The sequence below is a fragment of the Colobus angolensis genome, unplaced genomic scaffold (assembly GCF_000951035.1).
Source record: "Colobus angolensis palliatus isolate OR3802 unplaced genomic scaffold, Cang.pa_1.0 Scaffold58, whole genome shotgun sequence".
NCBI classification, from domain to species: domain Eukaryota; kingdom Metazoa; phylum Chordata; class Mammalia; order Primates; family Cercopithecidae; genus Colobus; species Colobus angolensis.
The window spans coordinates 1895733-1914671 of NW_012119376.1; the positions used below are offsets into that span (position 1 = coordinate 1895733).

General features: G+C 37.0%; 1 protein-coding gene across 5 annotated transcripts in view; it reads right to left on the reverse strand.

Annotated features, from left to right (window-relative positions):
* Positions 1-18933, reverse strand: part of AIG1 (androgen-induced 1) — a 276547-nt gene extending 257614 nt beyond the window's left edge. For all 5 annotated transcript variants that reach the window (XM_011962040.1, XM_011962039.1, XM_011962041.1 and 2 more), the window contains exon 1: positions 18749-18933. In XM_011962040.1, the coding sequence (XP_011817430.1) occupies positions 18749-18889 (141 nt within the window). In that variant the 5' untranslated portion in view covers positions 18890-18933. The remainder of the gene's footprint in view (positions 1-18748) is intronic.
* Between the last annotated feature and the right edge of the window lie 6 nt (positions 18934-18939).

Genomic DNA, 18939 nt, shown 5'->3' on the forward strand with positions numbered 1-18939 from the left:
GTAGATATTGAAAACATATGTAGGCTTCTGGTGTCAGCCCAAATGGAGTAAGCTAACTACAGCCTATCAATCCCACTGATTACAACTAAGAACTCTGAACAGAGTACAAAAGTCAACTGCCTGAGGACTTTGAAAAGTACACAATGACAGGTGCATTGGGAACTAAAGCAAAAATAAATAAGGACCCATAAAGGTACAGTTTGTGGATTTTTACTCTCCTTTTTTCCCCTTATTTGACCTGAGTGCAGACTGCATTCTAGAACTGGAAAGCAAGCACTGATAGCAAAAACTCCAGGAGAATCCCCTTCTTTCCAGTCTGAGGATAGAGGAAAAGTCATCTATCATAATCTCTGCTAGAGATTATGATTCCCTCTTTTTTTTCCCTTTAGCATGAGTACCTAAAACCCCAAGAAAATCCATCTCAATGACCAGAGGAACCAAGCAAGAGGAAGTACTGCTGTGTAACCGGTGGAGAGAAAATATGTTTTTTTTTTTTTCTCTCTCTCTCTCTTTTCTCCTGCTGCCTCACTGTGAAGGCATCACCAATTGTGTGAACTGTATGATGTCATGGGAGGCTAAAATTTTGAGAAGACTCTTTCTGACTGCAGAAACCATAAAAAGAGACATCTTGAGAGCTGGAGAGTATAAAAGAAATCACAAAAAGAAGAGCTGGAGAAAGGAAACTTGGTTGATTGCCTGCTTAAACAGATAAACAAAATCAACATTTCTCCATAGAATTTTAAGAGGACCTGGAGCCTCACCACATAATGTTTGATATGGTTAGGCTATGTCCCCACCCAAATCTCATCTTGAATTGTAGCTCCCATAATTCCCACATGTTGTGGGAGGGCCCCAGTGGAGATACTTGAATCATGCGGGTGGTTTCCCCCATACTGTTCTCAAGATAGTGAATAAGTGTCATGAGGTCTGATGGTTTTATAAGGGGTTTTCCCTTTTGCTTGGCTCTCATTCTGTCTTGCCTGCTACCATGTAAGACAGGCCTTTTGCCTTCCACCACGAGTGTGAGGCCACCTCAGCCATGTAGAACTGTGAGTCCACTAAACCTCTTTTTCTTTAAAATTACCTAGTCTCAAATATGTCTTTATCAGCAGTGTGAAAACAGACTAATACAATATTCAAAATGTTCATGGTATAATCCAAAATAATTTGACATACAAAGAGCCGGGAAAAATGCGTCAATATTAAGGGAAACCACAATCAACAGATGTCAACCCCAAAAGGACCCCAATGGTGGAATTATCAGGCAAGGACTTTACAGAAGCTCTTCAATAATCCTCCATAAGGTAAAGATGAACACTGTTAAAATGAATGAAAGATAGAAATTAATTGCTGAGAAATAGTAACCATAAAATGGAACCAGGGGGACATTTTAGAACTGAAATACACAATATTGGAAATTTAAAAATCCACTAGATGGATGCAATAGCAATATGTAGATGAAAGTGGAAAGAGTCAGTGAATTTGAAGATGGATCAAAAGAAATGATACAATCTAAAGAAGAGAGAAAAAGAGAAACAGAAAAAAATGAACAAGTCCTCAGCAACCTGCGGAATAATAATCAAAAGATCTGACATGCATATCAATGGAGTCCTGGAAGAGTAGGATCTAAAAAGAGTACTCTTTAGTAGCACTAAAAGAGTAGGATCCTCATCAGTAGATAGAGAAGTATAAGAATAGTCATACTACATCTACCAAGTGTCAATATCAAGTGGCAGCTTCAAAGCCAAATTGGTGGTTGGATGTAAAGTGGAATTTTAATTAGCAGAAGAAGAGATGAAAGAAAGAGGTAATCATAGAAAAAATATTTGAAAAAATAATGGCTGAAAACTTCTGAGTGAAAGACATAACTGCAGATTCAAGAAGCTCAGAAAAGTCCTACCAAAGTAAACTTATAAAATCATACCCAGAAACATCATACTTAGACTGCTGAAAACCAAAGATGAGGAAAAAAATATAAAGGCAACTAGAGAGAAACAACACATTGTCTTTAAGAGCACAATGGCTTAAATAATTGCAAATTTCTCTTCAGAAAAATTCATTCATACAGGCTAGATGACAGTGACACATCTTTTAAGTGATGAAACAAAAGAACTGCTAACCAGAACTTTATATCCAGCAAAAATATCCTTCAGGAATGAAGGCAAAACAAAGCATACTCAGATGAAGAAAAACCAAGAGACTTGTTGCCAGCAGATCTCTTCTTAATGAAATGCTAAATAAATTCTAAAGCCGAAGGGAAATGATATCAGAGGGAAATATCAATGTAAGAACTAAAGAGAGAGCAACAGAAATGGTAAATATCTGGGTAATACAATAGAGTATTTTACTATATACTAAGTTATTTAACATATTTATTGTTAATAGCAAAAATTATATATTATAGGGTTCTCAAGTTATATAGATATAATGAAAATTACAACTATTACATAAATTGAGGAGGGAAAAGTGACAAGGCTTATATATTTCACTTGAAGTGATAAACTATTCTCTCTAAGTAGATTGTGTAAAGCTAGATTTGTATATGGTAATTACTAGAGAAACAACTAAAATAATTCAGAGATATACACAAACAGCCGACAGATAAAATTAAATACTAAAAAATATTCAAATAACCCAGAAGAAGGCAGGAAATGGAAGTGGAGGAACAAAAAAAGGATAGCAAATAAAAAACTAATAATAAAATGGTAGCCCTAAATCCAGCTATTTTAATAATTACATTAAATGTAAATTGTACCTATTAAAGAATAGAGATTATGAAATTAAATTTTAAAAATAAGATGCAACTATATGTTATCTACAAAAAAAATCACTTTAAATATGTTGATAAAGATAAGTTAAAAGTAAAAATACAGAAAAAGATATACCATGCAAACACTAATATAAAGAAAGCTAGAGAAGCTATACTAATATCAGATAAAGCAGAATTTGGAACAAGGGAAATAATTACCTAGGAAAAAGAACATTGTATAATGATAAAGGGTCAACTCACCAAGATACATAGCATTTCTAAATGTGTCTGTACTTTTAACAAGGTGTATGCTACAAAATATATGATGCAAGAACTAATAAAACTGAATTAAGAAACAGACAAACCCACAATTATACTTAAGAGACTTGGATTCTCCTTTCTCAGTTAATGAGAGACCCAGAAAATAGGCAAGAATATAGAAGACCTGAATAACACTCTCAACAAACTTCTCCTAGTTGACACTTAAGAAACACTCCACTTACTAAAAGCAAAATACATATTTCAAGTGCACACTGAATATATAACATGATGGTCCATATTCTGAGCCATAAAACCAGACTTAATAAATTTAAAAGAACTGAAATCATGCAAAGAATGATCTCTGATTGTAATGTAATTAAATTGGAAGTAAATCATGAAAAGATATCTGTAAAAAATATATCAACAGTGTACAATTCACTGTAAAAGAGAACCAAAGGAAATTTTAAAAAATATTTTTAGTTGAATGAAAATGAAAATACGATGTATTAAAGCATGAGATACAGTTAAAGTGGTGCCTAGCGTAAAATTTTTAGCATCAAATGCTTATATAGGAAAGAATAAAGGGTTCGAATTAGTCATGTAAGCTTCCCCATTAAGAAATTTGTTAAAGAAGAACAAAACAAACCCACAACAAACAAAAAGAAGAAACTAATAAAGGTTAAAAACAGAAATCAGCCTGGCACAGTGGCTTATGCCTGTGGTCTCAGCAGTTTAGGAGGCTGAGCAGGGTGGACTGCTTGAGCTCAGGAGTTCAAGACCAACCTGGGCAACACGACAAAACCCTGTCCCTACCAAAAAGTACAAAAAATTGTCTGGGCATGGTGGTGTGTGTCTGTAGTCCCTGCTACTTGGGCAGCTGAGGTGGGAAGATCACCTAAACCTGGAAGGGGTTGAGGCTGCAGTAAGCCGCACTCCAGCCTGGGTGACAGAGCAAGACCTTTTCTCAAAAAAAAAAAAGAAAAGAAAAGAAAAAAAAGAGAAATCAATGAAATTGAGAACAATAAAAATAGAAAAAAATCAAAAGCTGATCTTTGAAGCAAATCAATAAAAATCTGTGTAACTCCTAGTCAGACTGATGAAGAAAAAGGAGATAAAGCACAAATTACCCATATCAGCAATGAAGTACTATTATCACTACAGACCCTACAGACAATAAGAGAAAGATAAGAAGCAAATGCTGAAAGATGAAATTGACCAATTATTTGAAAGATACCAAATCTCAGTTTTGAAACTGACAACAACATTAATAGTCCTATATTTTGAAATCAACCAAATAGAATTTGTGAATAAAATTTTCCAATAAAGAAAATCCCAAGCCCAGTGGTTTTCACTGCTAAATTCTACCAAACATTCTGGAAAGAAGTAACACTAATTTTGCTTAATCTCTTCCAGAACACTTAAGAGGAATGAGGCCAACATACCCTAATATCAAAGCCAAAAACAAGAAAAGAAAAACACACTATTGACAAATTTTCCTCATGAACTGAGAGGCAAAAAAAACTCAACAAAATATTAGCAAATTAAATCCAGCTATATCTAAAATAAGCAATATATCATAACCAAGTAGTGTTCATCCCCAAATGCAAGCCTGGTTTGAGTCAAAAATCATCACACATCAATATTTTAAATTACACTACAAAGCTATGGTAATCAAAACAATATGGTGCTGATATAAAAACAGACACATGGACGAGTGCAACAGAATCAAGAGCTCAGAAATGAAGTCAAAGATACATAGTCAACTAATTTTTGATGAAGTCACCAAAAGAACACAATAGGGAAAGGATAATCTCTTCAATAAATGGTGCTGGAAAAACTAGATTTTCACAGGCAGAAGAATAAAATTTGACTCTTCTCTTGCACCATATACAAAATTCAACATGAAATGTATAATCAACATAAATGTAAGGCCAGAAACTATAAAACTCCTAGAAGAGAATACAGGAGAATAGTTCCCAGAAAATGGTCTTGGTGATGATTTATTTATTTATTTGGATATCATACCAAAAGCTCAGGCCACAAATCAAAAGTAAATAAATGAGAATACATCAAACTAAAAGTCTTTGCACAGCAAAGGAAACAAACAATAAAATGAAATGGCAACTTACAAAGTGGGAAAAATATTTGGAAACCAATATTTGATAAGGGTTTAATACTTAAAATTTATAAAGAACTGATATGACTCAATCATAGAAAAACAAATGACCCAATTAAAAACAGGCAAAAGACTTGAATAGACATTTGTCCAAATAAGACATAAAAATCAACAACAGGTCTATGAAAAGGTGCTCAATATCACTGATAGAGTTTGAATGTGTGTTCCAGCCTAAATCTCATATTGAAATATAATCCCCAATGTTGGAGGTGAGGCCTGGTGGAAAGTGATTGGATCATGGGGATTTCTCATGAATGGTTTAGCACTATCCCCTTTGCTGTCCTTACGATACTGAGTGACCTCTCATGAGATCTGGCTGTTTACAAGTGTCTAGCAGTTAACTCTCTCACCCTGCTTTTGCCATCTAACACGCAAGCTTCCACTTCACTTTCTGCCATGAGTGTAAGCTTCCAGAGGCCTCCCCAGAAGTAGATGCTAGTGTTACGCCTCCTACACAGCCTGCAGAACCATGAGCCAATTAAACTTCTTTTCTTATAAATTACCCAGTCTCAGGTATAGAAATGAAAACCAAAACCACTATGAGATAGCACCTCACACCCATTAGAATGGCTATTATCAAAAAGTCAAAAAAGAAGAAATGTTAGCAAAGGTGTGGATAAAAAGAAACTCTTGTACACTGTTCGTAGGAATGTAGGTTGGTAGAGCCATATGAAAAACAATATGGAGGTTTCTAAAAAATAAAATTAAAAAAAAAATAGAACAACCATATGACCCAGCAACCCCTCTTCTGGGCATATACCCAAAGGAAAGGAAATCACCATCTCAGAAAGATATCTGCACTCCCATGTTCATTGCAGCATCATTCACAATAGCCAAGATATGGAAACAACCTCTCTGTTGATAGACACGTGGACAGTGAAACTGCAGTGTATATATACCTACAATTCAGCCCTAAAGAAGAATGAGATCCATTTGTCACAACATGGATGAGCCTAGAGGACATGATGCTAAGTAAAATAAGCCAGACAGAGGAAGAAAAATATTGCGTGGTCTCATTTATATGTGAAATCCCAAAAAAAATCAAATATACAGAGAGAGAAAACAAAACAGTGGTTACCAGGCACAGGACTGGGAAGTGGGGAGGGAATGAGCAGAAGTAGGTCAGAGGATATAAAATAGCAGATATATAGGATGACCAAGTCTAGACATCTAATGTACAAAATGAGTCCTTAGAACTCTATGTAATAAAATTGTACTGTACTTGGGATTCACGCTAAACGAGTGGCTTTTAGTGGCTCTTGCCACAAAATCAAAAAATGGGCAACTCTGTGAAATAATGGATATGTTAATTTGCCTCAATACAGTAATCTTTTTACCATCCAAACATATCCTATAACCTCATGTTGCATACCTTAAATATACACAATAACATTTATTTTTAAAAAATTTGGAGAAAAGTCAAGAAAAGCTATATGAACAAATCAAAGCATAGGACAAAATTCAACATCCACTTGTAGTTTTATCGAATCTCTTGGCAAACTTGGAATAGTAGGAAACTAACTCAACTGATCAACTGATAAGGAGCATAAACAAAAAAATCTATATCTAATGTCGTACTTAATTGCAAAAGACTACATGTTTTCCTCCTAAGAAAGGAACAAGAAACAAGAAAGGATCCTCCTAAGGATATCTGCTCTCTCTTCTTCTACCTGAAACCTACTGGAAATCTTAACCAAGGCAATAAACCATAAGAAGGAAATAAAAGCTATCCAGATTGAAAAGGAAGAAATAAAATGTCTCTATTAACAGGTGACATGATTGTCTAAATAAAAAAAGAAACTCCCATAGAATCTAAAGCAAAGCTCCTTGAACTAATAAATAAGTTTAGTTAAATCACCAGGACGTAAGGTCAAAATATACAAATTAAATATGTGTCTATACACTAACAATAAACAACCAGAAAGTAAAATTTAACAAAACAGAACTATTTGTTTCACTAAAGAGGATATACAGATAGCAAGTAATCATATAAAAATATATTCAACATCGTTAGCCATTTGAAAAATGAAAATTAAAACCACAATGAGCCAGGAACAGTGGCTCATACCTGTAATCCTAGCCCTTTCAGTGACTGAAATGGGAGGATCACTTGAGGCCAAGAGTTTGAGACCAGCCTGGGTAATGCAGCAAAGCCCTGTCTCTATGAAAAAAAATTAAAAAAAAAATGATCTGAGCATGGTGGCACATGCCTGTAGTCCCAGCTACTCGGGAGGCTGAGGCAGGAGGATCAACTGAGCCCAGAAATTTGAGATTACAGTGACCTATGACCACGCCACTGCACTCCAGCCTGGGTGACAGACCAAGACTCAGTCTCACACACACACACACACACACACACACACACACACACAAGGAAAAAGAAGGCGAGAAGAAGGAGGAAGCGGGGGAGGAAGAGGGAGATGGAGGAAGAACAACAGCAACAACAACAAAAATAATAAGAAGAAGAACCACCATTACCACCACCACCACGATGAGATATCACTATATACCAATTAAAATGGCTAAAATTAAAAATATTGACAACATCAAATAACTGGCAAGAATGGGGCTAAATTTTCTCTCTCACATATTTCTGGTGTAGATATAAAATGGTACAGCCACTCTGAACAACCATTTGGTAGCTTCCTATAAAACTAAAAATTCCAGCTATCATAGAATACAGCATTTTTCTTCTTGGATGTTTATGCCAGAGAAATAAAAACTTATGGTTACACAAAAACCTCTGCATGAATGTCCACAGCAGCTTTATTTATAATAGTCCAAAACTGGAAACAATCCAGATATCCCTTAATGGATAAATGACTAAACTGTGGTGTATGCATACTATGTAATACTACTAGCAATTAAAAAGGAACAAACTACTGATACATGTGACACCTTGGTGACTTTCTAGGGAATTATTCTGAGTTTTTAAAAAAAGTAATCCCCAGAAGTCACATATGTAAGGTTATGGATACATAATATTCTTGAAATGACAGAAAGCATAGAAAGAACAAATTAATGACTGCCAAAGGCTTGGGATGGGGCAAAGGGAGAAGGTAGTTGTGGCCATAAAAGGGCTACATGAGGTATCTTTGTGATAATGGAAAGGTTCTGTATCTTTGCTGTTTCAATATCAATTATCTTGGTCGCGATATTATAATACAGTTTTGCAAGGTGTAACCACTGGGAGAAAATGGGTAAAGCCTACACAGTATCACTCTGTATTTCTTAAAACTGAAGTGAATCTACAATTATCTCAATTAAAATGTCAATTAAATATAAAAGAGTCGCTGCCGTTGAATTTTGTTGTCTCTAAAATTCATGTGGAAGCTTAATCCCCAATCTAATAGTATTAAGAAGTAGGGCCTTTTAAGAAGTGATTGAGTCATGAGGGTTCTTCCATTAATGGATTAATGTGTTAATAGATTAATAGATTATCACAGGAGAGTTAGTTATCACAAGAGTGGGTCCGTCATAAAAGCTAGTTTGGCTCTCTCTCATATGCTCCTCTTGTCCTGTGATGCCTTCCAGCATGGTATGGTGCAACAAGAAGGCTCTCACCAGATGCCAGCACCATGCTTTTGTACTTCTAAGCCTCCAGAACTGTAAGACATAAGTTTCTTTCCTTTATAAATTACCCAGTCTGTGGTATTCTGTGATAGCAACACAAAATGGACTAAGAAAATAAAAATTTCTAAAAAAAATTAAAAATAACATTCACAATAGCACTAATCAAAAACAAAATAGGTATAAACCTAACAAAATACATGCACAAACTAAATGCTGAAAACTACAAAACAACAATGAAAGAAATAAAAAACTCTAAATAAATGAAGAGATAGGTCATATTCATGGGTTGGAAAAGTAAATACTGTTAAGATGTCCAAATTTCCCCAAATTGTTTTATGAATTCAATGAAATTCTACTAAAAAATCCAAGTACAATTATCTGTAGATATTAACAAGATTATACTAAATTTAAACAAAAAGGAAAATTAGAATAGCATAAACAAATTTTGAAAAAGAACAAAGATGATTCTCACTACTTGCTTTAAAGATTTACTATAAAGCTGCAATCAACAATGTGTGGTACCTGTGAAGAGACACATACATCAGTGGAGCAGAATAGAATCCAGAAACAGACACACAAATGTAAGTCAATTGATTTTTGACAAAGGTGCAAAGGTAATTCAAAGGCAAAATGACAATCTTTTCAAGACATGGTGCGGGAAAAATTGCACAACATATACCAGAAAAAAAGGATTACAGATAAAAACGTAAAACCTAAAACTGTAAAACTCCTAGGAGGTTCCACAAAAAGAAAAATGGTAAATTTTGTATCATCAAAATGAGCTTTTGCTCATAAAAGACACTATCAATAAAATAAACTACAGACAGGGAGAAAACATTTGCAAATCACATATTTGCCAAAGAGCTTTTATTTGGCAAACATAAAATCTCTCAAAGCTTAATAATAATAAAACAACCCAGTATTTTTTAAATGGGCAAACTTCACAAAGTACATAAATATATTATTAAAAGGCACAGGAAAAGATAATTAACAACTTTAGTCATGAAGGGAACTCAAAACCACAATGAGATACTGCTACACACCTATAAGAATAGCTGAAATAAAAGAAAAATTGACAACGCCACACTCTGGATACAATGTGAGTTTCCATCTGTGGAGCTCTCACACATTGCTGGTGGTAATGCAACATGGCACATCCACTCTGTAAAACTGTGGGGGTCTCTTATATAGTTAAACATATACTTACCATATGACCAAGCAATCCCACTCCCAGGCACATGACCAGTAAAAAATGAAAACATGTTCATACAAAAACTTGTATGCAGATCTTTACAGCACCTTTTCTCGTAATCACCCCAAACTGAAAAAAGCCTCTAATGTACTTCAACTTGTAAACGGAAAAATAAAACTGGTACATCAATACCATAGAACACTACTCAGTGGTAAAATGGAATAAATTACTGATACATACAATAACATAGGTAAATCTGAATTGCTTTCTGCTAAATGAAAAGCCAAACTGAAAGACATACTGTATGCTTTATGTATTTTTCTAGGAAATGCAAAAGTATATGAATGGAGAATGAATCTATGGTTGATAAGATTCAGGGGAGGGTTCTAGTATAAACAGGCAACACAAAGGAATGCTTTTAGGTGACTGTGGTGGTATTTACACCATTCTATGCATCTGTCAAAACTTATAGTATTGTATACTAAAAGGAATAAATTGGCCAGGCACGGTGGCTCATGCCTGTAATCCCAACACTTTGGGAGGCTGAAGCAGGTGGATCGCTTGAGCCCAGGAGTTCGAGTCCTGCCTGGGTAACATGAAATCCCATCTCTACTAAAAATACAAAAAAATTAGCCAGGAGTGGCAGCATGCACCTGTAATCCCAGCTACTCATGAGGCTGAGGCAGGAGAATTGCTTGAACCTGGGAGGTGGAGGTTGCAGTGAGCTGAGATCATGCCAGTGCACTCCATCCTGGGCAACAGAGCAAGACTCCAGCTCAAAAAAAAAAAGGAATAAATTTTAGTGTATATGGATGAAAAATTTATAAAAACCATATGCTCATATTGAATTTTTTGGTTTTTTAACAGAAATATATATGACTGAAAAGATAAATATCAAAATACTAACATTAGTATCTCTGAGTGATATCCATAATTTTAAAATAAGTTTTAAAGAATACGATTTTTTCTAATATCTGACTAAATACGTACGAACACACATTTACATATACACTGTAGTCTGACTCTCTCAGTATGTTCCTGTATGTACATAAAGTTCCAAAATTAATACCATCTTGAAGCACTAAAATGCTAAGATGCAAGGAAAATTAGGGAGAATTAAGATGGACTATATTTTCTTCCCTGTATTTCTATGGTTTCCTGTATTTGCACGAATTTTCTATAGTAAGTATGTATCGCTTTTGAAATTAATTTTTTAAATTACAACACAGCCTGACAGACCTAAATATAATTCAGTGTGAGTGGGCTAGTGCATTGTCTGACTTTGCAGAATTCCATGCTTCTGTCTCATATCTTGTTCAGTTCCACAATGGATCTGATCAAGTGGTGACTCACTTTCCAAGAAAGCTCTGCTTTCACCGCACTCAGAAGGGCTACCCTGCGGGTGAGGCATGGACGCTTTAACTGTCTAACTACAGACTGCACAAGAGAGCTATGCTGTGTGGAGTCCTAAGCAGTAAGATTTTTTCCAAGCATGCTTGGATCACATGAACATCTGATTCAATGTGGAAAATTGTAGTACTGTTCATGCTTCCACAGAAACATGTGACATTTCAGAAGAACACAGGCAAACAAATGAAAACCCTCAAGAGCAGTTACCAATTTTGTTAAATGTTATACCAGACATGGGGGAATGGCAGGAATGGGAAAAGACGTGACCTCAACTAGTGGTCAGATGACTTTCTGTAATTTCAATACCATTTGCAACTAAGAGGGAATGGGTGATTATATCATCAACTATTTCCCCCACTCTAACAAAACTAGGCCCCTATTTTATGCCTGATCCAAAAGAAACATGCAAAGAAGGTGAAGAGGATTCCATGCAAAGCATTACTCTCACAATTCTTCCTCCAGGTTAGGAAAAAACATTATTTGGGCCTTCAAGTTTATGTGCATATTTTAGGGTCAAGTCTGAGTCTCCTGAAGAAAAAGTTTGCAATTTTGCATTCTGTATAATATCCAAAACCCCCCAAAAAAACAAAAAAAAAAACACAGAAAAAATCCACCTAATTTTGTACCCTGAGTATTCAATAAACTACTAGCCTTCACGTGGCACTGTGTGGTTTTGACTGGGAAAACTAAGTACATAATGACAAAGTCACATAATGACATGCAGAATCTCTTCTCAAGATATTTTATTTCCTATTTAAAATTAAGTCATGAACTAGAGCCAAGAATGTTTTATGATAAGTATGTAAACAAACATAAGACTAACTCAAATGCAAAATATAGTATACTTAAGCAGCTCGTTTTCCCTCTTTAACATTTTTTTAATGTCAAAAAATCTCAGCATGTCTAAAAGCAAAAATGGTATCGTCCAGGTACACTTGGCCATTTCCTGTTCTTTCAGCACCCCAGCTTTTTCACATCTGAGACTTTATTTATCCTGATCTCTCTCTGGTTTTCTGAAATTCTTTTGCAATACAGATTTAGATAACAAAAATGTACCTAGATTATATTACCTTACACTTCTACAAAAATACCTTCACCTAGCCAAAATATAAGACCACACCTTTGGCTTTCATAAAACCATCAAATAAGAAACATTAACCGTAAACATTTTTCTATATGTTACACTAAAAACCAATCAAAGGCATTATCTACTACGCTAACCAATGTTCTTTTTTTTAGTTTTTATTTACAGACAGGATTTGGCTCTGCCACTCAGGCTGGAGTGCAGTGGCACTATCATAGCTCACTGCAAACTCGAACTCCTGGGCTCAAGTCATCCTCCTGCCCCAGGCCCCTACATATCTGGGACTATAGGCACATGCCAGCACCCCCAACTAATGTTTAATTTTTTGTAGTGGGAGCCTTGCTATGTTGCCCAGGCTGGTCTCGAACTCCTGGGCTTATGCAAGCCTCCTACCATGGCCTCCCACAGTGTTGGGATTACAGGTCTGAGTCACCATACGCACCCTTAATGTTCTTTAAACAAATATCTGAGTGATAAATTACCTTGAAAAGTCAGCTCCTGGAAAGAACTGTATTTTTCCCAATAAATTATCATACTTTCTTTATTTCAACATAGGGACAATACAATCAAATGTGTATTGTTTTTCACATTAGTTGCCCTGAAGATTATTTAAATTTGTTTCTCAATAGCAGTAACTAACCCATCTCTCGTATCTGAAACATATCTTTCTCTTTCTTTTATTTTCAAATTGTAATTTCTTACATGTTTTTGTTATATCACAACGAAAGTCAATCTGTAATATGTTTTGAAAATAGGCAGAATTCAGGCCAGGCACAGTGGCTCACACCTGTAATCCCAGCACTTTGGGAGGCTGAGGCGGGCAGATAACTTGAGGTTAAGAGTTTGAGACCAGTGTGGCCAACAAAGTAAAATCCTGTCTCTACTAAAAACACAAAAATTAGCCAGGTGTGGTAGCGGGCGCCTGTAATCCCAACTACTTGAGAGGCTGAGACAGGAGAATTTCTTGAACCTGGGAGATGGAGGTTGAAGTGAGCCAACATCACCACTGCACTCGCCTGGGTGACAGAGTGAAACTCTGTCTCAAAAACAAACAAACAAAAACAAAGAAAATAGGCAGAATTCATATATTAAGACTGCTCTACAGGGTCCTACAATTAATCCATGTAAATTAAAAAACAAAAACAATGTGGCTTAGAGCAGCATTTATCAACCTTGAATGTGCATAGAAATCACCTGATGATATTATTAAAGTGCAGACTCTGATTCAGAAGCTCTGGAGTGGAGCTGGAGATGCCACATTTGTCACAGGCTCCCAGACAAACTTGATCCTGCTGGTCCTCAGCCCACACTTTGAATAGGCAGGGCCCGAACAATATTCTGCCATGACATGAATGAAAAGCCAGTCCAGGAGGAATAATGGGTATGATATGGCCCGAAGAGAGGATGACTCTCAAAATGGCCAGTACTACAAACTAGAGCCAATGGGATTCCCAGATATCAGTTTCAATCTTTAAAAATCAAGATGTCTTAAATCCATCACCAATATTTTAAGTTTTCTAAAAAATCCAGTTCATGGTTTTCAAAGAAGTTGATTCTGACTCATCTGTTAGACACTCTACCATACACATATGAATAATGTTCTGGTTGATATATTTTTAAATTCCTATCATTTTGAATATTTTTGGGAGAAGACAGGATGAGAAAAGAATACTCAATGAAAATTTGGGAAGAGAAAGCTTCCATTTACTTAAACATTTACTAAACACCTATTATACTGCAAATACTACTTTAAGACCTCAAAATACATTTGCCTTTTTCTTTTCATTTATTTATGTTGGTTTTATCCTAATTCTTCTTTATTATCTTTTGGGGCAATTATCATGTAACATGCAGCATAATCACTTTGCTAGTGAATAAATGAATGAATCCACACCACTTGAGGAAAATTCATCAGCTGTGATATTGACTAAGAAAATGTTAATATTTGATCAACAGCTAGTTTAAATTTTCTTTCTTTCCAGCTTATTTCCAATTAAGTGGATTCCTTCTCCTGGCCTTACAGGTTACATAATGATAGTGTCTGAAATACTTCACAGTAAAGACCTAGTTTTTCCAATGTTATCCATATCAGGCCTCTAAGCTGAAGCTCAGCCATTGTAACCCCTGCGACCTGCACACATACGTCCAGATGGCCTGCAGGACCTAAGAAGTCTGGGGCAGTCGAAAAACCACAAAAGAAGTAAAACAGCCAGTTCCTGCCTTAACTGATTAAGCAACATTACAACATTCCACCATTGTGACTTGCCCCTGCCCTACCTTAACTGATCTATCGACCTTGTGACATTCCTCTTCTGGACAATAAGTCTTATGATCTCCCCCACGATGTACCTTGTGACCCCCTTCTCTGCTAACAATAAATAACCACCTTTTACTGTAATTTTCCATTACCTACCCAACTCCTATACAGCAACTCCTTCCCCATCTTCCTTCGCTGACTCCTTTCTCGGACTCAGTCCGCCTGCACCCAGGTGAATTAAAAGCTTTATTGCTCACACAAAGCCTGTTTGGTGGTCTCTTCACACAGACACGCTTGACAGTCCAGTCTTTACAGATTCTCATATTGCCCACTGTTACACGTATGTATGTCTCCTCCACATAATTTCATGGATGAAGTAGGAAAAAACTTGCCTTTTTGTTAAAGCTAAAATTAACCAGTTATCTACTATACATAAAGGGCTAGCTGAGTCACTGCATTTATTTCATATAAGTACAAAAACAGTTAAGTTTTTTTCTAAGTCAGAAACTTTAAAACCAAGTACACTAGTTTTCTATTACTGTGGTAAACAATTGCTATCAATTGAATGGCTTAAACGACACAAATTTATTATTTTACAATCTGGAGGTCAGAAGTCCAAAATACGCTAAAATTAAGCTATCAGCAGGTATGTGTTCCTGGAAACTATAGGAGGAAAACCATTTTCTTGTCCTCTCCAGCTTCTAGACACCTCTCACACCCCTTGTCTCCTGGCTCCATTCTCCATCTTCCAACTCAGCATTGTCGAATCTCTCTACGACTTTCTTCCAGTCACATCTTCCTCCAACGATCTCGTCTTCCATTTCCCTATTCCTTTCAAGGACCCTTGTAATTACATTGGGCCCAATGGGATAACTCAGGATAGTTACCCTATTTTAAGGTCAATTGATTTGCAATCTTAATTCCATCTGCAACCTTAATTTCCCTTTGCCATATAACCTAATGTATTCACAGGTTCCTGGCATGAGAACGTAAACATCTTTGGAGCCCCATTGTTCTGCCTACCACACCAAGACAGTGTTCTTTTTCCATTTACTAGCTTCAATTTTCCAAAAGCACCTTAGTTCTCTTACAGTTTCTCAATACTAGGAAAAGAAACCATTGGAGAATAACAGTATAAGATTACTGGTACCAACAATGTGCATTTCAGTTTTTGACCATAAGCTCTGAATCTACTGGAATGACCCTCATACCCAAAGAGAGACATGAATACAGCCAGAATGGCCACTGCCACATAACTGTGCTCCTGGATGCATGCAGCCTGAGATTCCTGACTCAGATCCTGGTAAACTGAAGCCATGGAACATGGAATCCAAGTGTGACTATCAGGATAAATGATTCCTGCAATCCAAGTTGGCTAGAAAAAAGGGCCTTCTCATTACAATTTTAAAAAGTTAAATCCTCTTGCAAAATTACTCCAATAAACTTAGACTCATTAATATTGTACAAGGCACTAGGTAATAAAGTTTACAGTCTTTTTAACATTAAAAGTGAAAAGTAAAATGGCTAAATTATAGTAGCCTAATCTTGTCATGCCATTACTGAGGATTGACAGGTTGGTTGTTTTAACAGCTGTACAATGCTTAAGCTCTAAGGATTCCAAATCTCAAATAATAAAAAGAATAACACTTTGCATGAATGTTTTTATGACTATATCTCAGACCTACTTTCTCACAGGAATTCTTGGTTAAAGATTATTATATTTCAATCAGGAGCCACAGAGTAAAAAATTACAATGGCTGGCTAAAGGTCCTATACAATCTGTAGCTAAATATGAAGCAAAGTAAATGTTTCACATTTGAATCTACTGTGTGACTTCAGGGATAAAAAAAAAAAAGTCCTTTATGGGTGACTAGTATTTAAATCAGGCAAGTCCAATCACTGGATGCTAAAAGATAAATTATATGCCAGCATATCAAGCTGACTCTACTATGGTCTCATGTCACACAAAAGTTATGGGAGGTATATTGTTTCTTCTGAGCCTTGTTTTTTAATGCACAGTAAGCAATGCCAATTATGAAAAGTAGGCATCTTTTGGGTTAACCAACACCCTCAATTTCTACCTCTGTTCACCTGCTGACCCCTCCCCTTGCTCCCACAACACAGCGTCTACTGTAAGAGTGGTGCTGAGGGCTGTTTCTAGTACCTATGGCTCTCACAGCATCTCTGTATTTTCGCCCAGCACTGCTCCTTAGCAACATTCAAATGGGCCAACTCTAAGTAAGATCTGACTTAGGAATGGGATAAGGCAGTGTCCCAAAAGGAGTTTTGCTCACATAGACCCTCAAAGAATTCTGAAAATCTATGCACATACTTTTAAATAACATCTCAACATCCTTAACATAGTTAAGTGTAAACACTTGAAAAAGGGACATCTTTCTGGCGCTCTATGGCTGGTATGCTTCCTTCATATACATATGCATCAGAACCTTGGGGTTGCAGATTTAGCTCATTCAATATACGGAAAATGTCTGTTACACAACATAATTGGCAAAACCAATCCTCATTGACAGCCAATCAACCCAATAAGACTTTCTGTCAAGACAACTCCAACATTGTTGTTCAATCAAATATAAAGATAGTCCTGGTGACAGCCATCTATCTTCTGGAAGCTAAAAGGAACGGACAGAAAAACACACCCCAGAGCCTTGTCACATGCTCCTCACTTGGATGAATGGGGAGAATGAAAGAATTGGCAGGCATCACCCATGTTCAGAGGGAAATTAGTTTCAAGCAGAGTTGGAAAACGAGGATCTGAAAATTAAAACCCTTGCAACTTTCTATGCCCTGTGAACTCTTGTGGGCCTAAGGGTATGTGCACAGTTTGGAGACTCCTGGGCAAAAGAATTGAAATTCCACTCTGAAAGCATCTAATATAATGCAAATATAAGGTGTTATTTTTAAACCAAAAGCCTCTCTGCATTTCTTTGAGGCATCCTAAAGCTTTGGAAATTTTTAAAACAGGTATCATGTTCTCTTCATCAGAATGGAGGGTCAACAAGAGATTATAATCTTGCTGGTGTGGCCAACCTAGTGTACAGTCTTGGGTAAACAGTTTAGAGAGTCCCAGGAATTGGTTCTACAATTTCTCTGGGTGCTTTAGAACTTCACTGCTTTTGTTTTAAGCCTCTTCCTAATAATCTTTTAGGGTGTGTCTTAGTCACCTTTACCCTGAAATTCCTAGATGCATCCATGAGTTCATTATTGGGCCTTATGCCTATGTTCTGTTCTCCAGGGGGGTTGAAGAGGGCCTTTTACTGCCAGAAATAGAAAAACTTTCAAAATGATATACTAATAATAACCAGCACCTGTCAAGATTATCATATTGTGCCAACAGAGGAGCTGCTTATGCAAACTACTGTAAACTTGTACATCGGAAGACAGAGAAGTGTGTACAGTTACCTTGGAAATGCACTTTGAAAACCTCTGTCTCCTAACATTTACGGGGTAAAGGTTGAAAGTAAATTATTGACAAAGGGGGGGAAAAAACAGATGCAAAGAAGACAACTTTATTAGGTGCTTTCTCTCCCTTATGAGAAGGATTTGATTCTTTCAGATGAAGTTCCAAATCACTAGACAATACCCAGTTTCCTTCAGTTGCACCAAGTTCATCCCACGGTGGGTGCTTTGAAAAGCACCTTGAGGGCGAATGGGTCTCAGGCCACTCATGATCAAGTCCGATGCTTTTGTTAGTTGAAGATTCTTCCCGTGTCACCTCTTAGAAGCAGTTCGGTGTCCCCCTCCAAAGAGCCTACCACCTGGCTGCGCCCCACCTCCATTTGTCCCCCAGCTGCCAGGTAAGGGTAACCCAGCCAGGTAACGGTGAGTGGTTCAGAAGATGCCGCTGCGGGGGCAGCCAGGCCTTCACACGCAATCACTGGGGAAGAGGCGAGGACACGGGTGGATTCTGGAGGCGCGCACGTGCGCAGGTGCTCGCGCATACACACACACACACACACACACACACACACACACACACACACAGAGGCACGGGGTGCGGGGCGAGTAGGAGGAGGGGACGGCCTTACCAGATCAATAAATGTCAGGAATTTCCAGCTCCCTCCGTAGGTCTGGTGCGAGGGCATTTCGATGGCCTTGTAGTTACAGAGGATAGAGCAGTAGGACAGCAGGATTGCCACCCGCAGCACCTGGCAGGGGACAAGCGCCATGTTCGCCAGAGGCCTGGGCTGGCTGGGCGGCGAGGAGGGCGGGAGGGAGG